The sequence below is a fragment of the Echeneis naucrates genome, chromosome 23 (assembly GCF_900963305.1).
Source record: "Echeneis naucrates chromosome 23, fEcheNa1.1, whole genome shotgun sequence".
NCBI classification, from domain to species: Eukaryota; Metazoa; Chordata; class Actinopteri; order Carangiformes; family Echeneidae; genus Echeneis; species Echeneis naucrates.
The window spans coordinates 5852623-5878745 of NC_042533.1; the positions used below are offsets into that span (position 1 = coordinate 5852623).

Here is a 26123-nt window from a genome sequence, read left to right on the forward strand (position 1 = left end):
GGAGTAAAGTAGGGCAACATGTGGACTCCTCAGCTTTGTGAGGCTTCTCTTGAGTCTGTTTTGGGCAATCATTATGTCCCTGCCTTATATACACAACACAACACACACACACACACACACAACTACAACCTCCTCTCTGTAGACTCAAACAAAACATCTGCCAAGGTAGACAAATCATCCCATCAATCAAAGCTGCTGAGAACTGACCCATAAGTACAAAACAGACAGAGTCGCAGTTTCTTTGTATTTCACTTTCAGACCTAAAAACTACACACTCACCCGCAGACACTGAGCGTTAGCTACAGGTGAGCTAAAACGGCTAATTAAACGGCTCGTCTCGGTTTCATGCTAGCTAATGCTAAGCAGCTAATAGAAAGCATTTCAGGTTCCCGTCGGTCCGGCTAAAATAGCGGTGTTTGGACTGTAATCATCGGTACTCACAGTTGGAGGAGGACATCCACAACCCCCCCAAAAAAAGGGCCGGCTGAGTGAAAGCTTTATCTCCGTTGCTGTGGCCCGGTGGCCCGTCCGCCCTCCTCCCAGGTGTGTCACCTGGCTCCGGCCTCGGCAGCCGCTCTTCACCGGCTTCACAACCGTCCGGGTCATCCTGGGATGAGGTGCTTCATCCGGACCGAGGGCGACGTTATCCCACCGGCTCCGCCAACTCTTTCAGACCGCTCCATAACCCTGATGGAGGAACCCGGCTCAACCCGACCAGGCGGACGCCCAGGCCAAACCATCCAGCTCCTGCCCACCCTCGGAGACCCCTCATCCAGAGCCATCTGCTGCACAGACCAGGTAACTGTCCCTCCTCCTGTCCCCACCAGGTTAATGATCCCAGCTCCCAATGCATGCACTTCACTGACAACTTTAACCAGGAGGTCTGCATCACGAAGCTGGATTTCAGTTCAGCGAGCTAACTTCAGGTTTAATCCCGCATTTTCAGTCTCACGAAGCTGTTTTACTTTGTTCAGGGTTCGTTGAAAGGGTAACTTAAACCTAACCTGCCCCAGAGCAGGTTAAAAGCTCAGCAGGTATATTAGACCAGCTGCTGACCAATCAGTTATTAAGGGAAAAGGCCTGCTCATTCCCAGGCCAGCCCATTGGTGATTGAGAGAGAGCGAAAAGTTTGTGACCTTGTTAGATTAAAAACAAACAGGTGGAAGCTCTTTTAACAAATAAATAGAAATAGATGATATTTTATTTCTTTACATGACTTAGAGTTTATTTTGCTGGTAGAAACCCCTGTGGCTGATTGTTTTCTGGACTGCCACAAAAATCTTAAAACCACCTTCATTTTAGGGTTGCCAAATGTCACTTGAAAAACTGAATCGTCAAAAAAAAAATATATAGGCATCCAGTGTGGAGCTTAAAAGGGATGCACTTTGTCCTGTATTTCCGTGAGGATCAAAAATAGTCTGTAAAACATGACTTGACCGCTCACATGCCGGGAGGCGTCAAGGGTAGGCCGACTCTGCCAACTAGGTGTCCCTTATTTATTTTTCATGGAGTTGGCAACCCTACTTAAACTTGTACTAACCACTGCAGCTAGTGTCCTCACTAGAACCTGTAAATACGATCATATCACCCCTATTCTATTTCACACTCATACCTTGGCTAAGGCCTAACACAGAATATACAGAAATGCAAGAGACCCAATGATCCTATAAATTTCCTGATAATAGTAGTTTAACACCACAACACATAATCAAATACAATCTTGAAAACACACACAAACATACACACGGCTGCATTACAGATAACTGGGACTGTCGTTCTCAACTTGCATGTGGAAACAGCTAATATTCTACCAAAGAGGCAGGAATCACCCGGCAGCTACATCCTCTGAGAAATGAAGCAATTTAAAAAGCACTACGCGCCAAATGTGATATTCATGATTTGGACTCCAGCAGCAGCAGACCCAAACCACCCTGTCATAACTGCATAGACGTGATTCCCATTCAGACAGACAGGAAGGGATGCAGAGGACAGAGCAGAGGCTTGAGAAAAGAAAGGAGATTCCACCTCTCAAGTAATGCTGATGGCAGGGAGAGAAAAGGGAAGGCAAAGAGAAAAGTATTGCACTTTTGAACTTTTCACATCCATTACTACCTATCTCTCGAAATCCCCACACTGTTGTTTTTGGGGTGGAAAACATCTAAAGAAACAGTGGGTGCAGTTTTCCTTCAGGGTGCAAAGACAGGAAATAAGGTTGGTTCAGTCAACTCACAGATATGTTTGGTAGCTGTCACTTTTTCAAAATGTCAAATTCAAACAAAATTGAGCCCTGTTCCAGCTCATTTGAGCATTTAGCCCAGCAAAAAAGCTCTTATAACTAGTTTTTCATGCTAGTGCTATAAAAAGAAATGGTTTAGCAACTTGAAAGCCAAATATTTCTCCAGAGAGTTGATGGAGACCAAAAAAGAGCTACAAAATGTATCAATATTGGACTTTGGCAATTTCAATCATCTTCTAACACTGTGCTGTCTTCTGGATGTTTAAATAAGTAACTGTGTGCTTAGGTGGTAGGTGTTATATTGTACTAATTAATACTATTTGGGGTTCAGAGAATCACTGTGAACAAGAACTGCTGTCATCATTATAGTTAGTGAAAGAGCGTCATTGTTGGTTAAAAGAAACAACAGGTTTGAGTACGAAATGAAGGACAGGTTGATTTTTGCTATGAGGGAGATCTTGTTCTTTGTTTATTTACATACCAGGGCAAAATCAAAGCAGAAGAGAGGCGGTGAAGGTAGCTGGTAAATGTGGTATATGTTTTCCTGGTTGTGGAGTTGAACTCTTTTGAGGTCCTTTGTCTCAACATGGCATGTTGTCTTTCGGGAAAGACGGCAATGTCGTGTGAACCGAAGGGGAAATTGGTATTGATAACTGTTGCTATGACGACCACGCCAACACCAAGCCTGAGGCCTGTCTGCTGTCAAGTGTAAATGCAAGGTTTACATGGTACTAACATGGTACTAACAGGTTTTTCAGTTGACTGTTGAGTCATACTGTTAAAAGATTTGTATACCCAACCATCCACCTTTATCTCATTCCTAAAGCTTTTTTTTTTTTTTTTAGTTGGGATACTTCTATCTGTGAATTTCTGATGAGGGCAGTGTTACCCAGCTTGAGATATTGAGTTGAAAGACAGCCTTTCTTTAGGGTTAGCATAGCTCAACAGAGTTAGATAAGCTGCTGGAGCATCCGCTGGCAAATCTCTAGATTCATTGACCCGAGAGCATCAGTACAAGGGGACAATGCAGCGTCCAGCAGGCACTCAGCAGGGCTACTTTGTAATGTATGTTGGGTGTGAATGTATGTGTACTGAGCATCTCCACATCTTTAAATATGATTACATTTGTAGAAGCGACAAACATAGGCAAGAGATGAGACACGAGATGGCATACATCCTGCGGTCTGGTTGGTACAGGCCAGAAGGAGGAAAACGAGGCCATGGCGGGCACAGAGGGAGTCATGGCCAATGTGGAAAATCATGCGGGCTGCCAGGTGGCATGTGGCGTGTTAAAGTTTGTGTGTGTTAGTGAGTGCTTTGAGTTTAAAAAGCAAAAGCTTGATTCATATGTGAGGGAGCACCTGTAGGAGAACCCTAGGATTTCTACCTCAGGCAATGGGTATGCTTCCTATCCAACAGACACAAGGCAGCACACACGAACACAGCACCTCGCCTACGCTTATTGCCATTCTTCTTGACTCCCTCCTGAGCACACGTACCACCCTTTACATGCTCTCATTTTAACACGTACATACACTTTGCAACCCACAAGCATATACAGAGAAGCAAAGGACAGGGTGACTGAAGGCTGCAGTCCAACCAGGAGATGGGCTAAGTGGTGGAGAGCCTGATGGATCAAGGATGGAACTGAATACTGATCCAGACTGCAGAGGTGGCTCCTGTAGCATCAGCTGCTGATTATAGGAGAAAAGAAAAGAGGGTGATAGATAGGAGGACAAAAAAACAAGAGGAAGGACAGTAGAAGAAGGGTAAGGAGTAATGACACAGACAAAGGTATCATTTGTAGGCAGTAAACAAAGAGGCAATGATTGGGGGAGGGGACACAAAAGCAGCAATAATGGAAGCTGAAAGAGTGGGAGGCAGAGAGAAGAAAGAAAGAGGAGAAGACAAGCTCGCTGAGGGTTTCCCTCAGATCATGCAGCCCCCTGAAGAATCTTCCTCAGACTCGGTAACGCAACTGCAACACTTTAGTCAGAGAAGTTACAAGGAACAACTTTTCGCATCGCATCCACTGTTCAGAGCTGAAGGCAGCCCTGATTTGCATTCCTCAAATTACGCCAGTGGACGAGATGAGGAATGCATGATGTGAGCAGGCATTTAATTTTAAATTTCTGAGCTTTGCAATGGATTTTCTGCTCCCTTTTTTAATCAAGTAAAACACACAGATGAGTTGGAAAATGGTGGTTTAACTTGGAAATCCAGTACATTCCAGCAATGAGGGATTATATTATACTCACTTGCTTCCTTGTTCCTTTGCTTCACTGATTAACACATCAACCTATCCAGTCACAGATACAAAGGTATCGGGAGCTTGAAAGAATGTGGACACAAAAACCCACACACTCCTTATTAGTAATTTTGTCCTGCCATCCTCCTGTTAATAGAAGTGCATCACTTCTCCTGCTGCACTGACAGTACAACAATACACCATCTTGTCTGACCAAGATCGATGCTCTAAGTGGAAATTACAATGCTGCGTCATGTCTCCACTCTTTCATGTATCACTGCTTTTACATTAAGAATAAGATTGTGTACAGTATGTGCTCGAGAGAGAGAGAGAACAAGAGAGTGTTCTACCCCTTCCTCCTTTCATTGTTCATCATTCTGCAGAACTGTCAGGGGTATGCTTGGTAAAGCCCAAATGAACCTTCTCATTGAACCCCTGCCCATGACATTTATTTTGTACAGCATGCATCTTAGGGTTTGTTTGTCCACCTCTGGGTAGTTTAGTTTGACAGAACTTGTGTTGGGTTGTGTTTTTTTTAATTTCCAGTATGCTAATGTATGTTATTCCTGACCCACGCTCTTTAGGAATTATGTCTTAATGGCATGGTAAATCAATCTGGATTAATAGAAACAATGCAAACGCAGCCGAGTGGAACAGATGGGGCTCAGCACTGTCTTGTGTGTGTGTCTGTGTGTGTGCATGCATGCACGCGCATTTTGTGTGGGGGTATTTCCAGCAGAGGAAATTCATGTGACCTTGATAGTGGTGAGCAAAGAGCATTCAACACTAGGGACAGCTCCAAAGCACATAGTGTGTTTAAAAAAAAAAAAAAAGTGCAAATTCTTATGTGTTATTCTTTCACAGCAATGGTTCAAAAGGGATTTAATACTTTTTTCTCTTTTTTTTTTTTTTTTTTCATCAAGAATAGCTGCTATGGTGCAGCCCGCCATGGACGGCTTGTGAGGGAAAACCAATGCAGCAAAAATAAGAGGGGAGGGAGTCCTGGGGGACAAAGGTCTGCATGGAAACCTGCAATTTCAGTTGAGAGTTACAGAGGAATGGTTAAAACTGTTCTTTTCAATGATCTCAGGGTGGCTGTACTTTCAGTTTGGGGTAAGAAAATTGAGGAAAAATGAAGTGTGGTGGGTTTGTCTGTTTCCACTTTGACATTTAATCACGTGAGATGAAAAGAAGCAGTGAATCCTTACTGAATCTTTTCTGACTTTATTTCTTCTGGAATTGATTGATTGTCAAAAAAATCTTTTCGATTGTGAAGTCTTCTGTTTGATGCAACAAGGTTTGTCATCACCTCAGAGTGGTTGTCTTTGCCCAGATGTGTTCCTCACAGTGCAACATCTTTCAGTTCCACGATTGTAGGTGTTTTTGAGCATGTGTCTCACAGTCACCGATATGCCCTTGGAATCTAATGCCTTGCTTGTTTTGTTTTGTGTGTGTGTGTGTGTGTGTTTGTTTTAAGGTGTGTGTTTACGTGCTCTGTACAAGCACCTGCAGAATCGCTACCTCTGCTGAGCCTAAAAACATACGCATTTACCAAAATAATTCAAACAATTAAAGTGCAGAAAGTGTAGAGCTTGTGGGCACTCCCCCAAACCTTCACTTTTTCACCCAAAAGACACTTGATCTCCCGTGTCTCATCCCACCAAAGAGTCTCAGCCGCCCTCAGTGCAGAATGAAGAAACTGTCACAGTTAAAATACCAACCAGGGTCTTCGAAATCAATATTCATTAAGTATTCAATTGATCTCTGAGGGCAACAACTGGATGAATAATGTGAAAATGCAGGAGGAACTTGAAATTGCCCATCAGAAAATTAAGCCTTAGCCTGTCAGGCTATATGAAGTTAATCAAAGGTAAATCATGCACGGGGCTCATACCACGTTTGTCTTGGATTTTGACAGTGGATCTGAAGGGTCAGTTTTGCTGCACAGTCCTCCAGATGTGAACCTGACATTATATCAGAAGGCCCTCTAGAATATATAATCCTTTTTTTTGTGGGGGGGGGGCAAAGATATTTACTATGCAATTTAAATGAGAACTCCAGTCCACTGAAAAAAACCATAAATTTTAAGTAATATCGCGTTTTTTTCTGTCGGTATAAGAAGCCTGATTGGAAGGTGGAATAATAATAACACAGTGCTGCTCTGCTCTTTTCATGGGAGGCATTTTGGGAAAAGGCAGATGACCCCACTGTTGTGAGATAGAGATCCACGTTTGTATCTGTTAGTGGAAGATTTTCATAGTTAATCAGAAAAATGGGATCCTCATATTTCACAGTTTGAGTGAGATGGAGGGTGTTTTGTTTTTTTTGTTTTTTTCAGTGCACACAGCATGAAAGCTACTTACTCCGCTTTCCTGGCCAGTCCGACTGAGCGGCAGAGCGCGGTGGGGGTCTGAGGAACCAGAGACTTGCAGCAGGGGCTCCTCTTGTCCTCCTCGGCGGAGTCCGGGCTGGCTTGGCTCGTTTTGGGCGACTGCGGTGAGGTGGGGACGAGCTGCAGCTGCTGTGGGTGGTGGGAGGACGGAGCGGGAGTCTGGTGCTGCTGAGGCTGTGCCGATAGACCGGGAATCTTCTGCTGCTGCTGCTGCTGCTGCGGCGGCGGCGGCTGATGCTGCTGCTGCTGCGCCTGCTGGCCGAGATGAGCCGCCGCTTTGTTGCTCCCCGGGTGCGGATGGAGGTGGGCCGGCGCCTGGGGGCTGGCGCTGCGGTGAGTCGGGTGGTGGTGGTGGTGGTGGTGGTGGTGCTGCTGCTGCTGCTGCTGAGGAGGGGGCTGCTGGACGTAGTGATGGGGGTCCCGCAAGAGCCGATTCTCTCCGATCAGGTCCTCCACCTTCCGCTCGAGTTCGTCGATGCGTTGGCGCTGCGTCTGGATCAGGCTCTGCTGGTTCTGGACGATAGTGGTGAGCTCCTTCAGGTAAAGAACGGCTTTCATTGGATTATCCAGCAGGCTCTCCATTACTGACTGTAGCTGTGGCCGTGTGTCCGGCTGTGTGGATTCCTTCTTCAGCTGGTGATCTGACGGTGGGGCCTCTGAACGGTGCGTAACCGGGATGCTCTGGCGGCCGTCTGACGCCTCTACGCTCCGGAGGGGTTGGGTAGTCTCTCTCTCTCTCTCTCTCTCTCTCTCTCTCTCTCTCTCTCTCTCTCCCTCTCCCTCCCTCTCTCTCGCTTTCTTTCTCTCTCTCTCTCTCTCTCTCTCTCTCTCTCTCTCCCTCTCCTTCCCTCTCTCTCGCTTTCTTTCTCTCTCTCTCTCTCTCTCTCTCTCTCTCTCTCTCTCTCTCGCTTTCTCTCTCTCTCTCTCTCTCTCTCTCTCTCTGGGAGGATACCAGAAATGGTGCTGATGCAAGGAGGTGGATTAGCATCATCGGAGTGCGGAGGCGGGGCTGTAGTGGACGGGTGATGTCAACACGCAGGGGAAACCGTCTCACATGGAGAGGCATCATGGTCCCATGTCAGTTCCTTCTGAACATTTTCACTGCACAGGATCAATATGAGGCAAATGAATCCCAGGGGATTTTTATTTGCCACTAAAACAGTTCTCACTTCACAGAACTAAACTGACCTGCGGTCACTTGATTACCACATTATCCTACTTTCACAGAATACTTTAGCACAATAAAATCAAGCTCAAATGATGGGATTTGGATTTGTGAATTAGAGGAGTTAGACCTCAAGAAGATCTTGTTCTCTGTGTAAATGAGTGATGTGATGAGTATCGCTCTCTGTGATCTTTTTGTCACTTACAGTGTTGGATGGTAGCTCATTTCTCTAGATGTTGGCAACCGCAGGGTGGAAATTGATTGGCGTAGTGCAGAATGTAATAGCTTCCTCCTAATGCTCCTCAGTTAGCCGCTTAGTATGGAAATGATTTGATAACTTCTTTTTCTGTAGGCGTCTGTAGGCAACTGCCTTTTTCTTTTCTTTTTCTTTTGGGGTCGGTTGAAGGTTTCAACATGAGTTTTTGCAAATTGGATCAGCATAGGAGGCTGTGCCTTGATATCTCTTGATTCAACCAAAGGGGAAATAAAAAAACAAGTCAACCAGACAGATAGCACGCAGCCATAGCCTGGGAAGGAAATGGGTTTTTGGTTTTCAGAGATGATCCCTCCTGATAAGCACTAAAGTGATATCTCACTGAGGGAGTACTCGGCTGCTTCAGTTGCTGTCGTGAGGTTCAGTTTTTTCACTGAAATGTGCAGGTCTAATTAATTGTGTTTTGTTTGACAGGGCTTTTTACACCGATAAGACAAAAACTGATGTTTATTCATGATGGTCCTTTTTGGAAACCAAAGGGTGCCTACATTCAACACGAGTAAATTAATGTTAATTAGTGACAGAGTCTAATGAAGCAAATGACAGTCTGCCAAAGCCATCCAGAACAGAAATAACATTAATGATATGCTGTGATGAATGCTGTTTGTTAGGAGAAAAGAGAAAGCCGAAGTGGATTTTTTTTTTTTTTTAATCAACATTAATCTATTATTCTTATTTTTCTTGACAAAGACATTGTTAAAAGTTCCATCAAACTTCTTTAAAGCAGCTCAGAGAAAAAATAAATATCATATGACCTTGAGCCAGTGAAATACCAGGACCACAGCGGTGAGCCAGAGCAGGTGCAGCCAAGTCCTTCCCTCCATATGGCTGCTTTACAAGCTGCATGAAGTGAAAAAAGGCGAGCGCACCCACCTAGCGACACATGCCAAAAATGAGTTTTGCAGTGAGATTGTTAAAATGGAAATGGTGCCAGCGGTGACTTTGGCGTTAAGGTGACATCTGGAAGGTTCAGCCTTACTTATTATGGACTCTCTGCTGGAAGACATGCAACCCACCTTTAACACCAATTACCTCACGGAGGACTCTGAAGTCCTGAGAGGGTCACACAACCTTGATCTGAAACGACAAAGACAGGCTTCCAAGTGTGATATGAATGTTCAAGTTGTTGTGCATCTGAAGATGAGGAAACTTAGGGTGCCCTTTTAGGAAAATACACACTCTCATACTTTGAATTAGAATTTTATTGCATTTAAAACTTGTACAACTCCAAAGAGACCGCTGACATTCAGATTCCAATTTCTAATTTGTTATTCCTGAGAGAGAAAAAAAAGTTTTAAAGTTGGCTTGCTGTGTTGAAGTTTTGCCCGATCTTCGGATCCTTCTCTCCGAACTTTTAATTTCAAAACTGTGTTATATCAATATAGGCTTACTCCCCAGAGTGCAGTTGTATCTCAGGTGTGTTGCTAAGTTGAAAGTAGACCAGCTGCTTTCTCTCTCATTATTCGCTGGCTTTTGATGCAGAGTCTAACAGACTGAGTGCACTGTTGTGAACCCCAAGCAACATTCGGAGAAACAGACAGCAGTATTGCGAAACAAAGAGCGTCTGGAACAAATGTTTCCATCTTTTGTTTTTTTGAAAAGCTGTGACACTCCGTACCTACATACTCATTTGAAAATATTGCATTTGAAGCAATGGCTCTTATTCATTCCGTCACCTCAGCAGCTAGAGGGACTCCTCATTTTCTCCCAATCTTAAAGAAGAGCTGTATTCTAGCTCTTTCGGGGGGCAGTGATACTCATTAATACTGATAAATGACTTTTTTAATGGACCCGACTTGACTCATAATAAATGAGGGTTTATGTCCTGAGATGATTCATTTGTTAAAGACGTTTTATGTGTCATTACCGTCCTTTTGGCACAAAAAACTTTTGGAAAACATAAAGCACAATAAAACAAATATTTCTCAAAAACGAAGCTGTCATCGTCTTCTTTTGCTCATAAATGATGCCAAAGGAGTCGGCAAGTTCACACAGTAAAAGCATGATGCAGAGGGGAAATGGATTAAATGCTTTTTCCAGGGACTTCCAAGTATTAATGGCTTTAAGACCGATAAGAGCAGATGACAAGCTAAAGCAATTAATGTCAGGTAGAGATTAATTACTTGCAATGCTACACTTAATTAGTGACAGATGAGCAAGTCACCAAGTTAGTGTTACCACGAGCATATGGTAAGAACAGCAATTTAAATGATTCAGCCACGTGGTAAATGCTTATTTAGTATTTACACAGCATCCAGCTGTCTGCAGATAGCAATTCAAGGTTTTCTAACAGAAGCATAATTATGGGTACATTCAGGTTCTGAAGGTTGTCTTTGAATACAAAGAAGAATAAGAATGCAATCAGTCTAATTGCAAAATACAAACTTTATTCAGAATCAAAGCACTGGTGTTGCTGGATGAAAAGTCACCAACACCAAGGTTACCATCCTCTGCAGTCTGGTCCATACAGCACAATGGGGTTCAGTGATTAGCACCTCACAGCTTCCTCCCCTAGTCCGAAGGCATGCACACTAGGTTAATTGGCCAGTGTCCATAGGTGTGTGTGCTCCGTGATGGACTGGTGACCTCTAGGGCGCACCTGACCCCCGCCCATTGTCAGTTCTGATTGTCTCCCCCCGTCCTGCGATATCATAGATATGGCTAATGGATGGATGTAGTTAGGGAGGCCCACACTGAAAGGAGAAAACACTGCTGACTCTTCTCATGAAGCACAGCGCTGAAGTGAGTTCAGGTAAAACCCATTATTCTTTATTGATTTAGCCTAATGTTTCTGCACAGAGCAGGAAATGGAGATAAAGGAGAAGGCCACAAGTAGCAGGAACAGTTTTGACTAAGATGGGTGGTATTTCAAGGGAACTGCAACTCAGGGTCTCCCTAATAATTTGTACTTTCTTTTTATTTACAATGAGTAATTTGGTGGCTGCGATGTGAGAAGTAGCACTTTCCTGGGAGAGGGACCCACACATGAACTCTTTAAAGATTTTGCCAGCATAGTTTACATAATATTTAATGCTGCAGCTAAATAGTAACTGTTTTTGCAAACTTGTACCTCCATGTTTGTTGGATGAAACACCATCTTCCAAGGTGGCAAGACTCCAGCATCACTATAAATAATTTAGTGAGACACAGTCACTCCAGGGAGACCTGAGGCAATGATGGATGCCTGAGCAAGTTTCTCCCCGTTTGGGGGGAGGACTTTGATACCTGTGACAGTGTCAGTACTTAGGTTACGTTAAGTCACTAGTAGTTGCAAACTTTAAATAAAATATCTCATTCGACACAAATGAATTACAATGAAATTGATAAATGACGTAACAGTTGTAAATTTTAACTTCTTCTGAAGATCTGAATTAAATTCTATTCTGCTGAAGTTTTTTTTTGTTTTGTTTTGGGGTTTTTTTTTTGTCCTTTTTGAAAACTTCAGCCTGATTAAAACAAGGGGAATCTTTAATGGATGGATCTTGTTGACCCCTGGCCAGCTCTTTTATCCAATTTCAATACCCATCACCCTCGTCTGTTACCCTGTTGGCTCAGAGGAGATCAATAATAAGAGCAGAGCAAGGCCACAGGCATCTATTGTGGATTGACTTAAAATATGAGATGCAATGGGTGAAGAGGGGTGGACGGTGCAGTTCTGGGATCATGCACATTGGCTGCCTATCTGGAAGTGATTGATTTCAGTTCTGTGCTAAGCTTTTTCTGAAGTCAGGAATAATTCTCTGCAAATGCTTTGACTGAGTATTTAATTATTTTTCTTCCCTTTTTGTTATTTGTCAGTAGCAGAACACCTATTGAAGGAATTGCATGCAGTAGAGTAGCTGCAATGATGGTAACAAATGGTCGTTGGGAATTGTTTTTACTTTATTAAGGAGCAATTCAGACAGTCCCGTAAAAGGTGTGTGAATACTTTCTGCTGCAACAGAGGAAAATTAGCTCATGTACTGCATCTCATTCCCATATTGACTCACTTTCCTTTGTGGTTTGTAGGCTCCCTCTAGTATGTTGAGCCATACGGATGTATAAAGGAATAAAGATAAGTCAAAGCCCATCACAGGTAGGTGGGATGAGGCCTGACCTGCTGTGAACCGCTACTGAAGCTGATGAAACAGCCCTGAAACCGCTTTGATGCAGGAGAAGCTCACAAAAACACAGAAAATACTCTGAGAGACCCTTCTATTTAATGTACCCTCCCTGAAAACAATCAATACTCGAACAATGTTTTGAATGACTGTGCACAGGGAAAGGAGTTAAGAGTCATAACTTGATTTTATTTACAATATTGATATTTAAATATGAGATGGAATACAAAAACACTTTTGCCACAGTCTGCCTCCTTTGGCAACTTTCTGTCTCAGTTTAAGTAAGGTGACATGGGCTGTCAACCTTTTCCTGGGTCAAATGGATTAGCAAATGTATGTCATTTCTATCTGCTGCCATTGAGGTGGAAAAGAGATTCACTGCTTACACTGAATCCAATTAACACTTTTTGACTGAGGAGGCCCTTTTGCATATACTCTGTGTGTGTGTGTGTGTTTAAACTCTTGAATCTAGCAGTCTAATTCTTTTTTTTTTTTTTTTTTTTTTTAAAGCTTCTTTTTGGTGTCATGACCTCCAAATATAGACAGAAAAGAAACAGGATTTGCCTCAAGCTGCTTATTTGTCACATCACCACAGAAAGCTGTGAAAGCATACAGTAGCTAGTTTAGTACAAACGTGAGTGCAGAGGTTTAAAAAAAAAAAAATAAATGAAAACAACAACAGGCTTTTCACAGTTTGTTGCCCCAAACCAATAGAGGGAAATTAAAATGGGAAGCAAAATGAATAAATCCTAACTTGCTTTCTCAGAAAACAATTTATTAGTTGCCACACTTACTGTGACATAATAGGTATTCAGGTGTGTATCTGGCTAGCTTTGGCAGACACATTCTCTTGGTAAACATTAAGTAACGTAGGCATGCATACATACATATATTGCTGTATATTATGTGATAGATTGACAGCTGCACCTTTTCCTTCCTCATCATGGACTTTCCTAAAACTTTCCACTAATCAGTTGCTGGTCATCTGACTATGTAGCTCGCAGCACACCTGCTCCTCATTCCCTTATTGGGCTAAATGCATGCAGACTCAATAGATACTGTACCAGACCGGTTTCCCACACTTGCTCTTGCCTGCTTTTCTTTGAGTTGTTTATCAGAAATGGTGTCTCCACATTGTCTACTGCAGGCCTGTTTATTGAGCAGCTTCTACAACAGAGCCTTTAATTCATCCTCCCTTTCCTTGTTGCCAAGCATCTGAACTGCAGCATCCAGATAATGGTGGAAGCTGAGCTGCAGTTTCAATTTATGAGAAAATGGTTTGCCAGTGCAGGTTTGGCTTCACTTGTCAGCCAAAAAACCTTATCGCTGTAGCAAAATATTTACATTTTGTTTCCAAGGCTGTATAGAAAAAAATTTGAGTTTTTGAATCAGGTTCAGCATGATTTATCATTGTATCTATTAGTTTTGATACTTTGATCTTGCACTCAGAGTTACTTCAGAAGAAAACATGAGTGAGATCATGAAGAGTCAATGATCAGGACATGTGTTATTTTTTATTTTGAAAGTTTGCTCTTGTTGCCCATTTCCCTTGTGAGGTTGCATCATGGTTTCAGAAGAAAAATGGAGAGAAAACTACAGGTTTACGAACCAAAAATACATCAAATTTCAGATGCGAGATGCTCCTAGAATTCTTTTCTGGGGATTTATACTCGTGGGCTCAGTGTGCACCATCCTGCTGGAGGACATTTTGGCGCGTGACTATTTGCATACACACCATTGAGAATTAAGCCTGCAGCTTCCAGTCAGGGGGCAGTCTGTGTAATCACCAGACCACCCTCTGTTACTGTCATCTCAATATTGCCCCCTCCCTCAGGTCCATGCAGCAACAAATACACCACTCATGCTGTATGCCATCAGTCCCACTTCCTCATCAGGCCGTGCACATAAATACTGCAAACACAGTAATCTGCTTCACTGTTTTCTTTCCAAACTAACACTTTTTCCTTTTGGGTTATTTCATGAGTGAAATGAGCTGGGACCAGTTAGAGCCACAGTGGTAATTATTTATCGTCAGGCTCCACTTGTTCTTCCATCTCACAATTTGTGCAAATACATTTTTTTCTCCTCTGAAAGACTCTGAAGATCAAGAGTTGTAAAACATGAGCACATTGTTCACCGGCATTTCTCTATGTGTTGTCTGTCTGTTTTATTTACATGCCCCAATATTACAAATCATTGATACAAGATGGTGGTACTGATGATCTAACCAAAAAAGGATCTTCTTCATCTTTATGCCTGGGAAATAGATAAATGGTGTTGTAATAACTATAATTTATTTTGATAAACTTGCGCGGTGTGTGCTGGTGTCGACTTTTCCCGCTATTCTTCAACAACTGAAGAACTTTTTTCTAATCCAAGATAAGCAATTATCTGCCAAACTTAAAATTACCAGACACGTTTGTTTTCATTTCAGACTTTTTTGTTTTGGAAAAATAATAGTGGACAATCACTTATTGCATATGTCATAAAACGCTCAAATTTTTTAAGAACCAGAGAGAAATTGTGAGATGAATTTGTGTTGTTTTTGTTAAAAGTCCAAAGATGAATTCATCCTATTGTGGACTGCCACCAAGTGGCGCTAACTGTGCAGCACAAGAATGACCATTGTGATTCTCCCTGATAAACAGCAGTGCTGACAGTGACTGCCATATCAAGACACACTTGAATGTGTCTTACATGTTACTCAGAGGTTTCTGACCTTTGCATTGTATTTAACAGCCACCATCATGCACTGTTGACATGAACTCACTCTGGATATCACATCTGGAACGCTTGTTCTACATGACAACCTCATCAGTGCATGTTTATTAATAGATGCACAGAGCCTGTATCCAGAGTTTTCATTACCATCCTATCAAGACAAGTACAAGGACATAAAGGGGAAAGATATCAGCCTTTCAATAGGAACAGCCTGAGCCACGGGTATTTAACACTACACATTTAAATTGATTGGATAACCTGAGATAAGAAGGATGTGACTTTTCATCATTCATACAATATGTTACACAATTGTGAGACTACTGTGTGTGTGTGTGTTGGAAATGAAATGGAATATGTACGTTAAACACTTGTGTCTTCTTAAACAGCCCATAAAGGCAAACATTAAACTGACTGAAGTGAACTTTTGGGAATCTTTGGGCTATTGTTGGAGTAACTGTCATACTTTAAATAGCAATGGCTGGGTAACAACCCCGAGTCAACCCACTGACACATACAGGACAAGTGCATGTATGCAGTGCGTGATAACAACATGCCCCAGGTGTTTGAAGATTCCCGTCACCTTTAAATTCACATTTCTATCAAACTAATTTTAATGCAAATAATGAAGAAGTTCTCTTAAACTCCAAAGTCGATTTGTTTTTGTGTCAAGCTCCTGAAATTAAACTCAAATTAACATGGGCAAAATAAACTATTCTGATAATGGCCAAACTGCAGCCATGGCAGTTCTTATAAGGTAGACTCTTGAATTTAATGAGCTCATTGCTTATTGAAAATTCCCAAAGCTTCATTTTTATTTTATCAACAAACTCTATTACTTCCAATTATGACTAAATGAGTTTACTTTGAAAGCATTATTCTGATCCTCTTTTTATGGCTGTGTCTGCATGATCTATTTAAATGCTATGAAGTTGAATTTAGGTAGGTAACACCTGTTGTTCCCCCTCCCTCTTCCTTTTTTAATCCGCCGTCAGCTAAGCTGCTTTCCATCCTCTTGCATGCCACGCATAAACAAATGTGTGCCAATAAAATGAAACATGATAAAGTCAAGTTCAGATATGGAACGCCAAAGACTGAAACAATAGATGTTTATTCAGATCCATTTTAAATTCCTATGGATGTCATAACAAAACAAAAATGGCAATAAAAAAAAAATGCAACTTTTCTTGCAATTGCTTAGAAAAAGGTCTCCAAGCAAATGGAGGCACTGCTGATGAACTGGGGATTATACATGCTTTTGAAATTATGCTTTCTTTCTCAGTCAATTAATGTTGAGATAAATATTCTATCTTTCTGTCTAGATGGCTTCCTTTTTCAGATTTGAACTGATCGGTGTCTCACTGTCCACCGCCACCTGTGTCGAACATCTTCTTGCGGCCTTCCATGCCTGACATGGCCTCCACATTCTTACGCCAGTCACCCACTTCAGTAGTAAGCACCTGTGATTGAAGATTAAAATGGAAAATCTAAATTAAAGTGCAATTTATTCCTGAGAAAGTTATTGTTCCTGAGTAGCCAATATCAGTGCATGCAAGGAATCAGACAACTTTAAGAGCTTTCACGCTGACAGATTGAAGGTCCAAGAATCTGGAGTTCATTACCTTGTCCTGCTTGACATCCTCCTTCTTCACGGATTTGAGGTTGGCTCTGAGGTCCATTGAGCCCTTATGTTTGGAGCCCAGAAGAGCTCTCATCATCTCATCTGCTGACACTCTCACCTTCCTCAAAGCCGGCTTTTTGAACTTGCCCCCCAGGTCCTGCACCTTTAGCTTCAGCTCATGGATCTTTAAAAATATATAGATATTAAATACAGCAGCTGTAGCAAATTCTTTTTTCTTTTTTTTTTTCATCCATTCTACTGGGATTACCTGACTTTTACTGACCAGGTCATCTTATAAAAGATTAAATTTGTCAGAAGGGCAGCCGCAAAGAATTTGGAGTAGATTTAGTAGATGAATACAGAAGAAAATGTTGAACAATTCAAAGCGTTTCTCAAGGCTCTGTCTGGCAGGAGGCTGTTTAGAGACTTACATCTTTGTTGTGCTTGCCCACTTTGTATTCACAGTCATACCTCTCTTCATCCACAACATCAATTTTGGCATGAAGCTGCTTGCATAGATTCTGAGGAAGACAAATTAGACTTATTTCACTTCACTTATATCAAATACGCTAATATGCTAATATGCTCAATGAGATAGCAGGAAAAAGCTGATGTTTTGTGGTCCATAAGTCTGACCTGTAGCTCGTCTAGTGACATTCCAGACAGCTGCAAAGGAGGCAACTTCTCTCCTAGATAGCGTACTTTCTCTTCCTCTCTATCCTGCTTCTCCTTCTCCAAATCATCACAGGCTCTTTGGAGGAGAAGCATCTGATTGAACAAAACAGATGTGAAAGCCTCTTATGTTGGGTCAGTCAAGTGCTCAATGGACTCAGAGTTGCTCCAAATGTATTAATCTGTGGCAAAATGTGTCACAGCTCAGTTTCCAGTATTTGGTACAACATATGTGCAGCAATTATATTGTATTATATACAGTAATTCCAATCCAGGACATCACAGAGTTTGTGCTGAAGAAATGTTTCAAATTGAGTTGTAACACTGTGTGCTGTGACTACATGAATATCAGTTAGCAAGCAGGCAGAGGAGTCTAAAATTAGGTTACCTAGAAATAATGGGAGCTATAGTTAACTAAAAATAGTGGATGTAAACTGTTATGTAAGCCAGTTTTTTGGCCAGCGGTTGGTAATAGCCAAGATAAACGGTTGAAATATATAAAAAATTAAGAGTAAAGAACGAATCATGAAATAGCTAAATGGGTTATTTGAAAAATCCAATTTCTCTGTTATGTGACAATGATAGTGGTAGAATGATAAAAGACCTTCATGATTAGTTTTATGAAAACATTGCTTTCTGAAATTGATAGTGTCACATGCTATCCCAGTTCAATCATTTAAAATGAATATAAAAAAAAAAAAATGCTGCCACTGATATATCATCCTATATCCTATATATCATCATATATGTATGTATGTATACTTATATTCTACTCACCTTAAGGGAGAGCTTGCGGGAAGCCGAAATCTTCGACTTCGGCTGCAGAGAAAAAAAAAAACTTTATAGACAATAGACAATTGAATTTCAATTAAAATTAGATAGGAATTGGCATTATTGAGGTTTGTAATGGGGAACATTTCTAGCTTTTGTATCGAGAGCATAAACACAATTATAAGTAAAAAAGTATGTGAAACATGTACAGTAAAGTATATCTGGGAAGACGTGAATATCAAACTCAACAGCACATACTGCAGAAACATGTGAAAAGATAAAGCTTTATTATTAGGATGCAGTCAAGGGGAAAGCTCTCAGGGAGGCCGATAACAACTCTGACAGATAACCACTGCCAGTTCTTTGCCATGTGCATAAGGACAATGTGTCCCCTCTCTGTGCATGGAGGATTAACACTGTGGAATATAACCGGCTCACCTTATCCCCTTTGGGATTCATGGCTCTAGTCTGTGAGGCTCCTGAAACGGCAAAAAGTGTCAAATGAGGGTGATGCTGCTGTACATTATCATAATGAGAAGATGGAAAGGTTGTGTTTGTTTCATATTTAGGAGGAAAATATTTGTAGTTTTTCATTCAATCAGCCACGAGTTACACAAATATGAGCCATTTGGTGAGAAAGAATAACAGAAATGTTCTTACCTCACTGCATGTTTTAGTTTCCCAACAACAAACAACACAAGAGACAACAGGGAGGGTATTAGAACAATTTTAGGGGTAATGCGTCACTCTGCTGAACCACACAGTAATTTGACCCATTGAGGCAGCACACAAAGTCTTCAGCATCCTCTGACATGGGGATTAAAGCAAGGATATGTTGAGAGGAATGCCTTTGCCTGTAGTCATCGTCTCTTTTTTTTGCAGTATGACCAATTACAGTTCAAAAGCTTCGTATCTGTATCTGACAACTGACACACAGCAGAAACAGACAAAGAGATTGCAGAACAATTCCACAAATTTTTCTTTTTTTAGCTTCTTTAAGCTTCGTCTTTTTTCTTTCCTTTTTTTTTTTTTGAAACAAAAACGCTTTTACTTCTGTATGATGTGTAAAACTATCATGTGGTCTATTTTACATTTTGTCAGCAGTTGTAGAATTGAAAAAGCTCAGGAAATACTGCTCATCTATTCAAAAAAACTCAACACACACTATCAGAGTAAATATAGTTTTTGAAAGCATAAAGGTTTATCACAAAATGCAAAACAATCATTTTCCTTACCTGTGAATTGGTGTCGGCAGAGGGCTGGAGAGTCAAAGAGCGGCTCCTGAGCACAATGGGCAGCTTTTTATGTGAGCCCTTGTGCCGAGTGGACAGCAGATATAACGTCTGGTCCCAAGAATGTGCTGGCAAGTGACCAAGCATGAAATATCACCTCCCCTGACGCTGTGACAACACCACTGTAGTGTAATAATAAATAATGGGGATTACCTTAATGGTATTGTCTAGAAATAATCCAATCGTTCCTCCTTGGAATGATGGCAAAATTGTAACAGCCACAAATATTGATATCACTTCTTGGACTTAAAAGGCTTATTTGCTTTATTTAGTTAATATGCAGCTGTTGCTAACAGGCAGTTAGCTTAGCTTAGCAGCAAAATGGGAACAAGGAGACACAGCCAGCTTTGCTATCTCCAATATGTAAGAAAATCCACCTAATAGCACCTTCAAAGCATATAAATATATTTTCAGTTTGTTTAGCTCCAATTATAAAACCGAATGTGAAAAGCCTTTATTTTCCAACATTATGTCTTGTTTTCCACCTACAGTACACCTGGCGAGTGTGCTGTCACCCCTCATTCCATTTTCCAAGCAACATAAGAAAAACACACACACACATTTGTAAAATGCAAACTAAACATGTGGAATGAGCATTTATATTAATGCTTTACAGTTTCAGTAAGAAGGCCTGTGACTGAGGAAAAGGTCCTTTTAAAACAGCTGATGAGTATTATACACATCCAAAGCCCTCATGCATAGCAAAAGCACTGAATCACATTTCAAGAATAGGTCCAGCTCCTTTTCCATTAAAGGCTGCTTTTAAATATGGGAGCATGAATTCAGCATCATTACCGCAACACAAGACAAGATTTAGGAAAAGTATTCACTATTTAATAAAACGCGTCAACAAGTCCAAAGGTTAATGATATGCCAGCCATAAGTGTGTTTGTATATCTGGGTGGGAGAAATCCTAAGGCTGTGAGATTGTGCCTTCAGCATCTGTCATAGGAGGAAGTGCAGAGTGACATTACAAGGCTAAATAACAGGCATTAGCTCCTATGACTTTTGAACGGCCCTAATCACAGTTATTATGATTTAAAAAAAAATAAATAAATCTTGGTGTGATTATGTGGTGCCCAAGAATAACGAGACGCTGCTCCATATCTGACATTGGCTCGAGTTCAATGGAACAGGAGGAGGAAGAATAATAGGTTTCAATAGCTGCAACAGTGAAGATATACTGTACAGTATCATTTAGGCCAAATATACGCTGTCAGACAAAGAGTGGGCCGGGGAGGAGGAAAAAAATCTGCAAGGAGAAGAAAGAAGTTCCGATGAAAAAGAGACTAGACCACAGAGAGAAATATGGCCAGATCAAATCCAAATGTGGACAGGAAAATGGTGTTTGGCACATGTTAGAGACTCAATGTTGATCTTTTTATGAAACTTCTGAAGTATTAGATGTGCAGGAAGCCTAATTTTCAATAAACTTTGATTGCAGTGAATAATTGGAGAGACCACTGTTCTACAATCGCCCAGAGTATTTGTATGTGAAACCCTTTTACACAGGGAGAGCCTACGGCATTCAGCTCAGCAAATTCATGAATTTCTTAGCTCATTAACGAATGAATGAATGAACTTTACTGTTGTTATAGCAACAGAACAATGATATTTGCTGCGACTGAAAAGTGGTGCGCTCCCTCTGACTTCAACACTTTGATCCTGTTTGTGCCTTTTTGTATTTACCTCCAACAATTCCTTGGCCTGGCTTTATCAAGATTTAAGAGCATGAGTGCTAATCTTGGTGCTCAAGTGCTGACACTTCTTGCAAATCACTTAACCCCTGTAAGCATCACGTTTCCCTTCTTTCCACATGGCTCACATTGGAATAAAGCTGATGCAAGTGCGAAGATGTTTTTAGTAAACCGAGTATTAGCTGCAAGGACATCTTGGGGAGAGCCACACAGAACATGGAGGAGTCTATGTTGAACCTGTGACCTTGGTGAGCTGTGAGGGCTTCTCAGTGATTACAAACCACAGCGAAAATAAATGAGAATATGTCTGACAGCTGGTTACAACTTACTTAAGTGATTTTCTTTTGTTTGGCCCTCTCCATCTCTGATTTACATGTGATTTTTCACATGATGATATATCATAAAAATTGTCTAATTTAATGTACATTACAGATTCTGTGAAAATGATTCAGTTTGGAGGGAGGATCATAAAGATAAGGGTTTGAGAAAGGAAATTTTTTTTTGGAAGAGAGCAGATAAGGGTCTAATTTCTAACCCCAGATATATTTTTAAATATATATTTTTTTTTTTTCTTAATCATCCCATTCAGATTTTTTTCAAGGACCAAATATATAAATAATGGCTTCATGGGCAATGACCCATGCAGCAGCACTCTGTTCAACAGCTGTGTCTCTTCATGCACAGACTGTTCATGAGTCTTACAAGTGAATGCTTGTTATTTCTGCCAGCACTTGTTCCTGCATTTACACTCACGATAAATGTCCAGTGCCATTCATCAGACAACGTAATTCATCTGTTTGGTGCCAATGATTACTGTTTGCGTAGCAGCTCTCAATTTGAGAATACCATAACTAGAATATTTATAATTTTCTTACAAATCTGAGAACTAACTAAATGGAAACTTACTTTTAAATGCTCAGTTGGTGAATGTGCGTAAAGCTTTGTTCAGAACACATGGTGTTTATTTATTTGAATACATTTTCCACATTGTTTCAACATACCCCGGAAACATTCCTGCTATATTACTGCCCCAATGTCAAACACCATCCTGTGTTGCTTTTTTGCCATAAATACAACAGAAGGGCAACAGGAGCTACAGAGACAATCCTTCAATGAGCAATGAAAGGCAATAAAAGGAGGAAGACAAGGGCGACGGCAAATGTTCTGTCATCCTTTTTTTATTTTTTTCAGTGATCCTCAGCAGGTGGGAGAGCTATTTCTGATGCAACCCAACTCCATTCTGCCTCCACTCAGGCACATATACCCACACAAAAAATCCTGAGGCCTTGTTATGCTTCTGATGCACTTTCTGCCGTTGCTGCTTTCATAAATAGGTAGGTGACGGCTCACTGCGTTGCCCCGTAGCTCTCCTCACTAAATCTTATCATTTGGTGGAGGTGAAGAAGAAAGGACATCAACTACAGCCACAGTAGCCTCAAACAGCTTGATAGAACTTGATCCTTCAGGGTTTCAGTCTGCTCTCACCTGCTCTTTGAAGTGGTATTTCTTTTGTTGGTCGTCGTCCCATGGTCATGACCCAAGCAGCCATGCAACTGGGTGACTAGGTCATCTGAAACCACTCTGCACTGTACATCGTGACCTCAGTAATGATCACGGCTGGATCCAATGGCCGGTACACTAAATGTAGAATGTATTAGAAGTATTCAGTGACTCAGGGGTACAGTAAGAAACCCAATTTAATTTTAGAGTATTTCTGTTTAAATGGGCTCTCTACCTGCACACAAACAAATATTCGATTTTCTAACTCAGGACTTTCATAATTTTTTATTTAATAATAATAATAATGATAATAAAGGAGGATATTTTCCTCAGTGTACACGTAAAGCAATGGTTTGAAGTTTTGTAATGTCTTTTTCTTTTTTCCTCAAAGTAGGCTGTGAAGAGTGATATCACTTATGTCTGTTATGAAATAAAAGGCTAGCACCTGCAGAATGTTATCTTAGCTTAGCATAAGGGCTAGGAACAGGTGGAAACAGTCATAAAATCATAGAGGATCAGAGGATTACAAAGATAATCTATGGGATATTATTAAGATTTGCCACGTCTGCGAATAGATAATGGTTATTTGGTTTTGTTTTTGTTTTTAATATTTATTTCAAGATAAGTGTAGAATGGAGAGATTTTTTTTTTCTTTTATCTTTCTTTCTGGTCCTCCATTGCTAGACTCTCTCCTCATTCTTTTAGATCTTGCAGAGCTCCATAGTGCACCTTTGTTTGGACACGAGACACAGCGAGCAGCTGACGCAGGACTTGAGCCAAGTGGTCTGCCATGGCATCCCTCTGTCCACTGATCTAACCTTGACGCTGCCCTCCAAGATTCCTAATAGGGTGCAGTGGATGCCCTGAGTAGCCCACATTGCTAAGCTTCCTTCCCTTTTATCAACCCGTATATCCAGACAAAGGGACAGGGGGGCTGTCAGATAACTGTAGGGGGCTGCAGGTCCAATATAATATTCCTGACTTATCTGTTTTATAGTGGCGACTATTTGATTTAATCATGTGTTTAGGAGAGGTGTTTATGTGCAATGTTTAGCTCCCTCCCTTCTTTGTTTCCTTTGTATATGTAGGTGGGTTAGGGTTAGGGTTAGGGTTCACAATGTTGTCTTCATTGTGTAATATTTACAAGTCCACTCAAACATACACAAACAGGAAATCTGTTCATGTGTGGCCCTGACCTTGTCCTGTAGATTCATACAAAGTTTCATTGTTACAATTGCTGTAGATCCTGAACAGAAAACACTTTCTGCAAATATTTGGCCTCAACAATGAAAGCATCGTCTTTTCACACAGCTGAGTGATGAAAATATCATTCAATCAACAATCAATCTCCTATAAAGTCTGAAGACTGATGTTGTTCAAATGGCACCAGAAGCTGAAAAAAAAAATAAAAAATCAGGATTAAAACTAGAAATTGCTTCAGTCTTACAGGGCAGAATTTGAATATGCAGCTTTAATGTGCAGACAAAAATTGGCAGAAATGTGTGGATTAAAAAGTGATAAGATATATGTGAAAATAAGATGGTTACCTGGCATCAGTGTGGTGTTAGGGTGTGGTCCGGGGGTTTGACAGCACCCACAGCGTCTCAGTCACAATGAGGCCTTTTTTCACTCGCTGCAGACAAAGTCCAGCAGGGGGAGGCAGCTCCTCATAATACTGATCTTAGTGAGAGACCACACATTTTCTGCAGCAGAAACAAAAACAGGACACAACTGAAACTTTTAAAAGTTCAAAATAAGAATGAATGATGTTAACCGCAAATAAATTTATCATTTATCAAATATATCAAAGGTGTCCAAATCCTGTCCTGCACCTGATTCAAATGAGTGGCTCCTCATCAGACCTCAGCAGAGCTCGATGACAAGCTGATCATTTGAGTCAGCTGTGTTGGAGCAGGAAACATCTAAAACATGCAGGACAGTGGCCCTCCAGGGCTGTAGCTTTGCAAGGCAAATTTTGATTGTGGAGCCAGTAAGTACAGTACATACTGATGTGCAAGCAGTATGTGCAGAAAATGATCTTCCTCTTGCCACAGACTTGGGTAGATGCCCACTGGACCCTGAGGCCTGTGGCCAAATCCAGCTGTGGCTTTTGCTCATAAGAAAGGAGATTCGACCCCATGTATTGGTATGTTTCCTGCTTAATATGATCAATGGATGTCTGCTAATAAATGAGGAAAGATTATTATTATTATTATTATTATTATTATTATTATTATTATTATTATTATTATTATCATCTAAACCCACAAAGCTGGTCAACATGGCTGGCATGTGGCAGCTCCTGTTTCACAGCAAACGGTGCATTTATTTATTTTATTAACAATAACTGTTGGCCTATTCTCAGTCAGTGTGCCAAATAGTTTGATTTAATATACTAAAGCTGACTGATTCAAATGTGTATAATACTTGACAAAGAAAGGCCTCTCTGTGTGATTGTTTTCCTTTAAAGTAGTATTTGGATATCATGTTTCGTCATGGCTTCATCAACTAATGAAATAACTGACAAAATATGACTTTAGCATAATTAAACTATCAGTCCAGAGCCTGTTATATGTAGCTAGACGTCCTGCAATGAGATCAGTGTTTTAGTGGAAGAAAGATTTTAAATCCCCTTCTGTGTAAATTGCTGTGCTGTACCATCACAGTTCATTAGAGGTGTTGCAGTCATTATTTCTATCAGGTTTTGGATGGAGATTGTATTTTATGTAAGCTTGCTGTTGCTGGCCAAAACCATCGACAGTAATAAAGGCCAGCTCAAGACTCGTGTGTGTGGTTTTACTTTGAAAGCCAACTTCCGCTCTCGCCCGGCCAATTTCGGCCGGCTGGTCGCTCATCTCTGCACAAGCAGCACTTTGTCTCTGCAGAGGGGGTGTTGACAGGAGGAGGAGGAGGAGGAGGAGGAGGAGGAGGGCTCCAGCGGACTGGCCCGGTTCACTTGCAGCGGATCCTACGGAGGCCCCGGAGGCGCCGGGCCATGCGGGACAAAGCCGGCCATTAGTGGACCGGATCGGGCACGTTTCCACACGAACAAGGATTTTCGGTGACCGGGGGAGGCAGCGGGACGCCCGGCGGGGAGGGGACCTGCTTTATTCCTCCCAAACTGCAGCAGGCTGCAACGATGGTGGTGATGCTTGGAGAGCAGAGCGGCGGAATCCTGCAGAGCCCGACACACCGCACCGAAAACCCGCAACCGAGCGCCGCACGCTGCCGCAGGGCCAGACGCTCCCGCACGTCTCCGTTCAACCCTCCCCAGCAGAAAACCGGGTTTCTGAGCCGATGCATGAGCCAAACAGGCGGATAGACTGCCTCTCAGCTCCGCTCATCACCCCCTCCTCCTCCACCCCTTCTGCGGAATGAGACCAGCCTGGAAACCAAGCCTGCTTTTTCCCGCACCGGTTGTTTTGAGCCGTGCATAA

The 26123-nt window shown here is 41.6% G+C and overlaps 1 protein-coding gene across 1 annotated transcript; it reads right to left on the reverse strand.

Annotated features, from left to right (window-relative positions):
* Positions 1-16225: 16225 nt before the first annotated feature.
* LOC115036665 (troponin I, slow skeletal muscle-like) lies at positions 16226-19516 on the reverse strand. The gene is made up of 8 exons (XM_029494938.1): positions 19433-19516; positions 18858-18861; positions 18636-18676; positions 18204-18245; positions 17391-17522; positions 17186-17275; positions 16756-16938; positions 16226-16593 (listed from the first exon to the last, which is right to left on the reverse strand). Exons 3-8 carry the CDS (start codon positions 18654-18656, stop codon positions 16492-16494), a joined length of 570 nt encoding a protein of 189 aa, XP_029350798.1. The 5' UTR covers positions 18657-18676; positions 18858-18861; positions 19433-19516; the 3' UTR covers positions 16226-16491.
* Positions 19517-26123: the final 6607 nt, after the last annotated feature.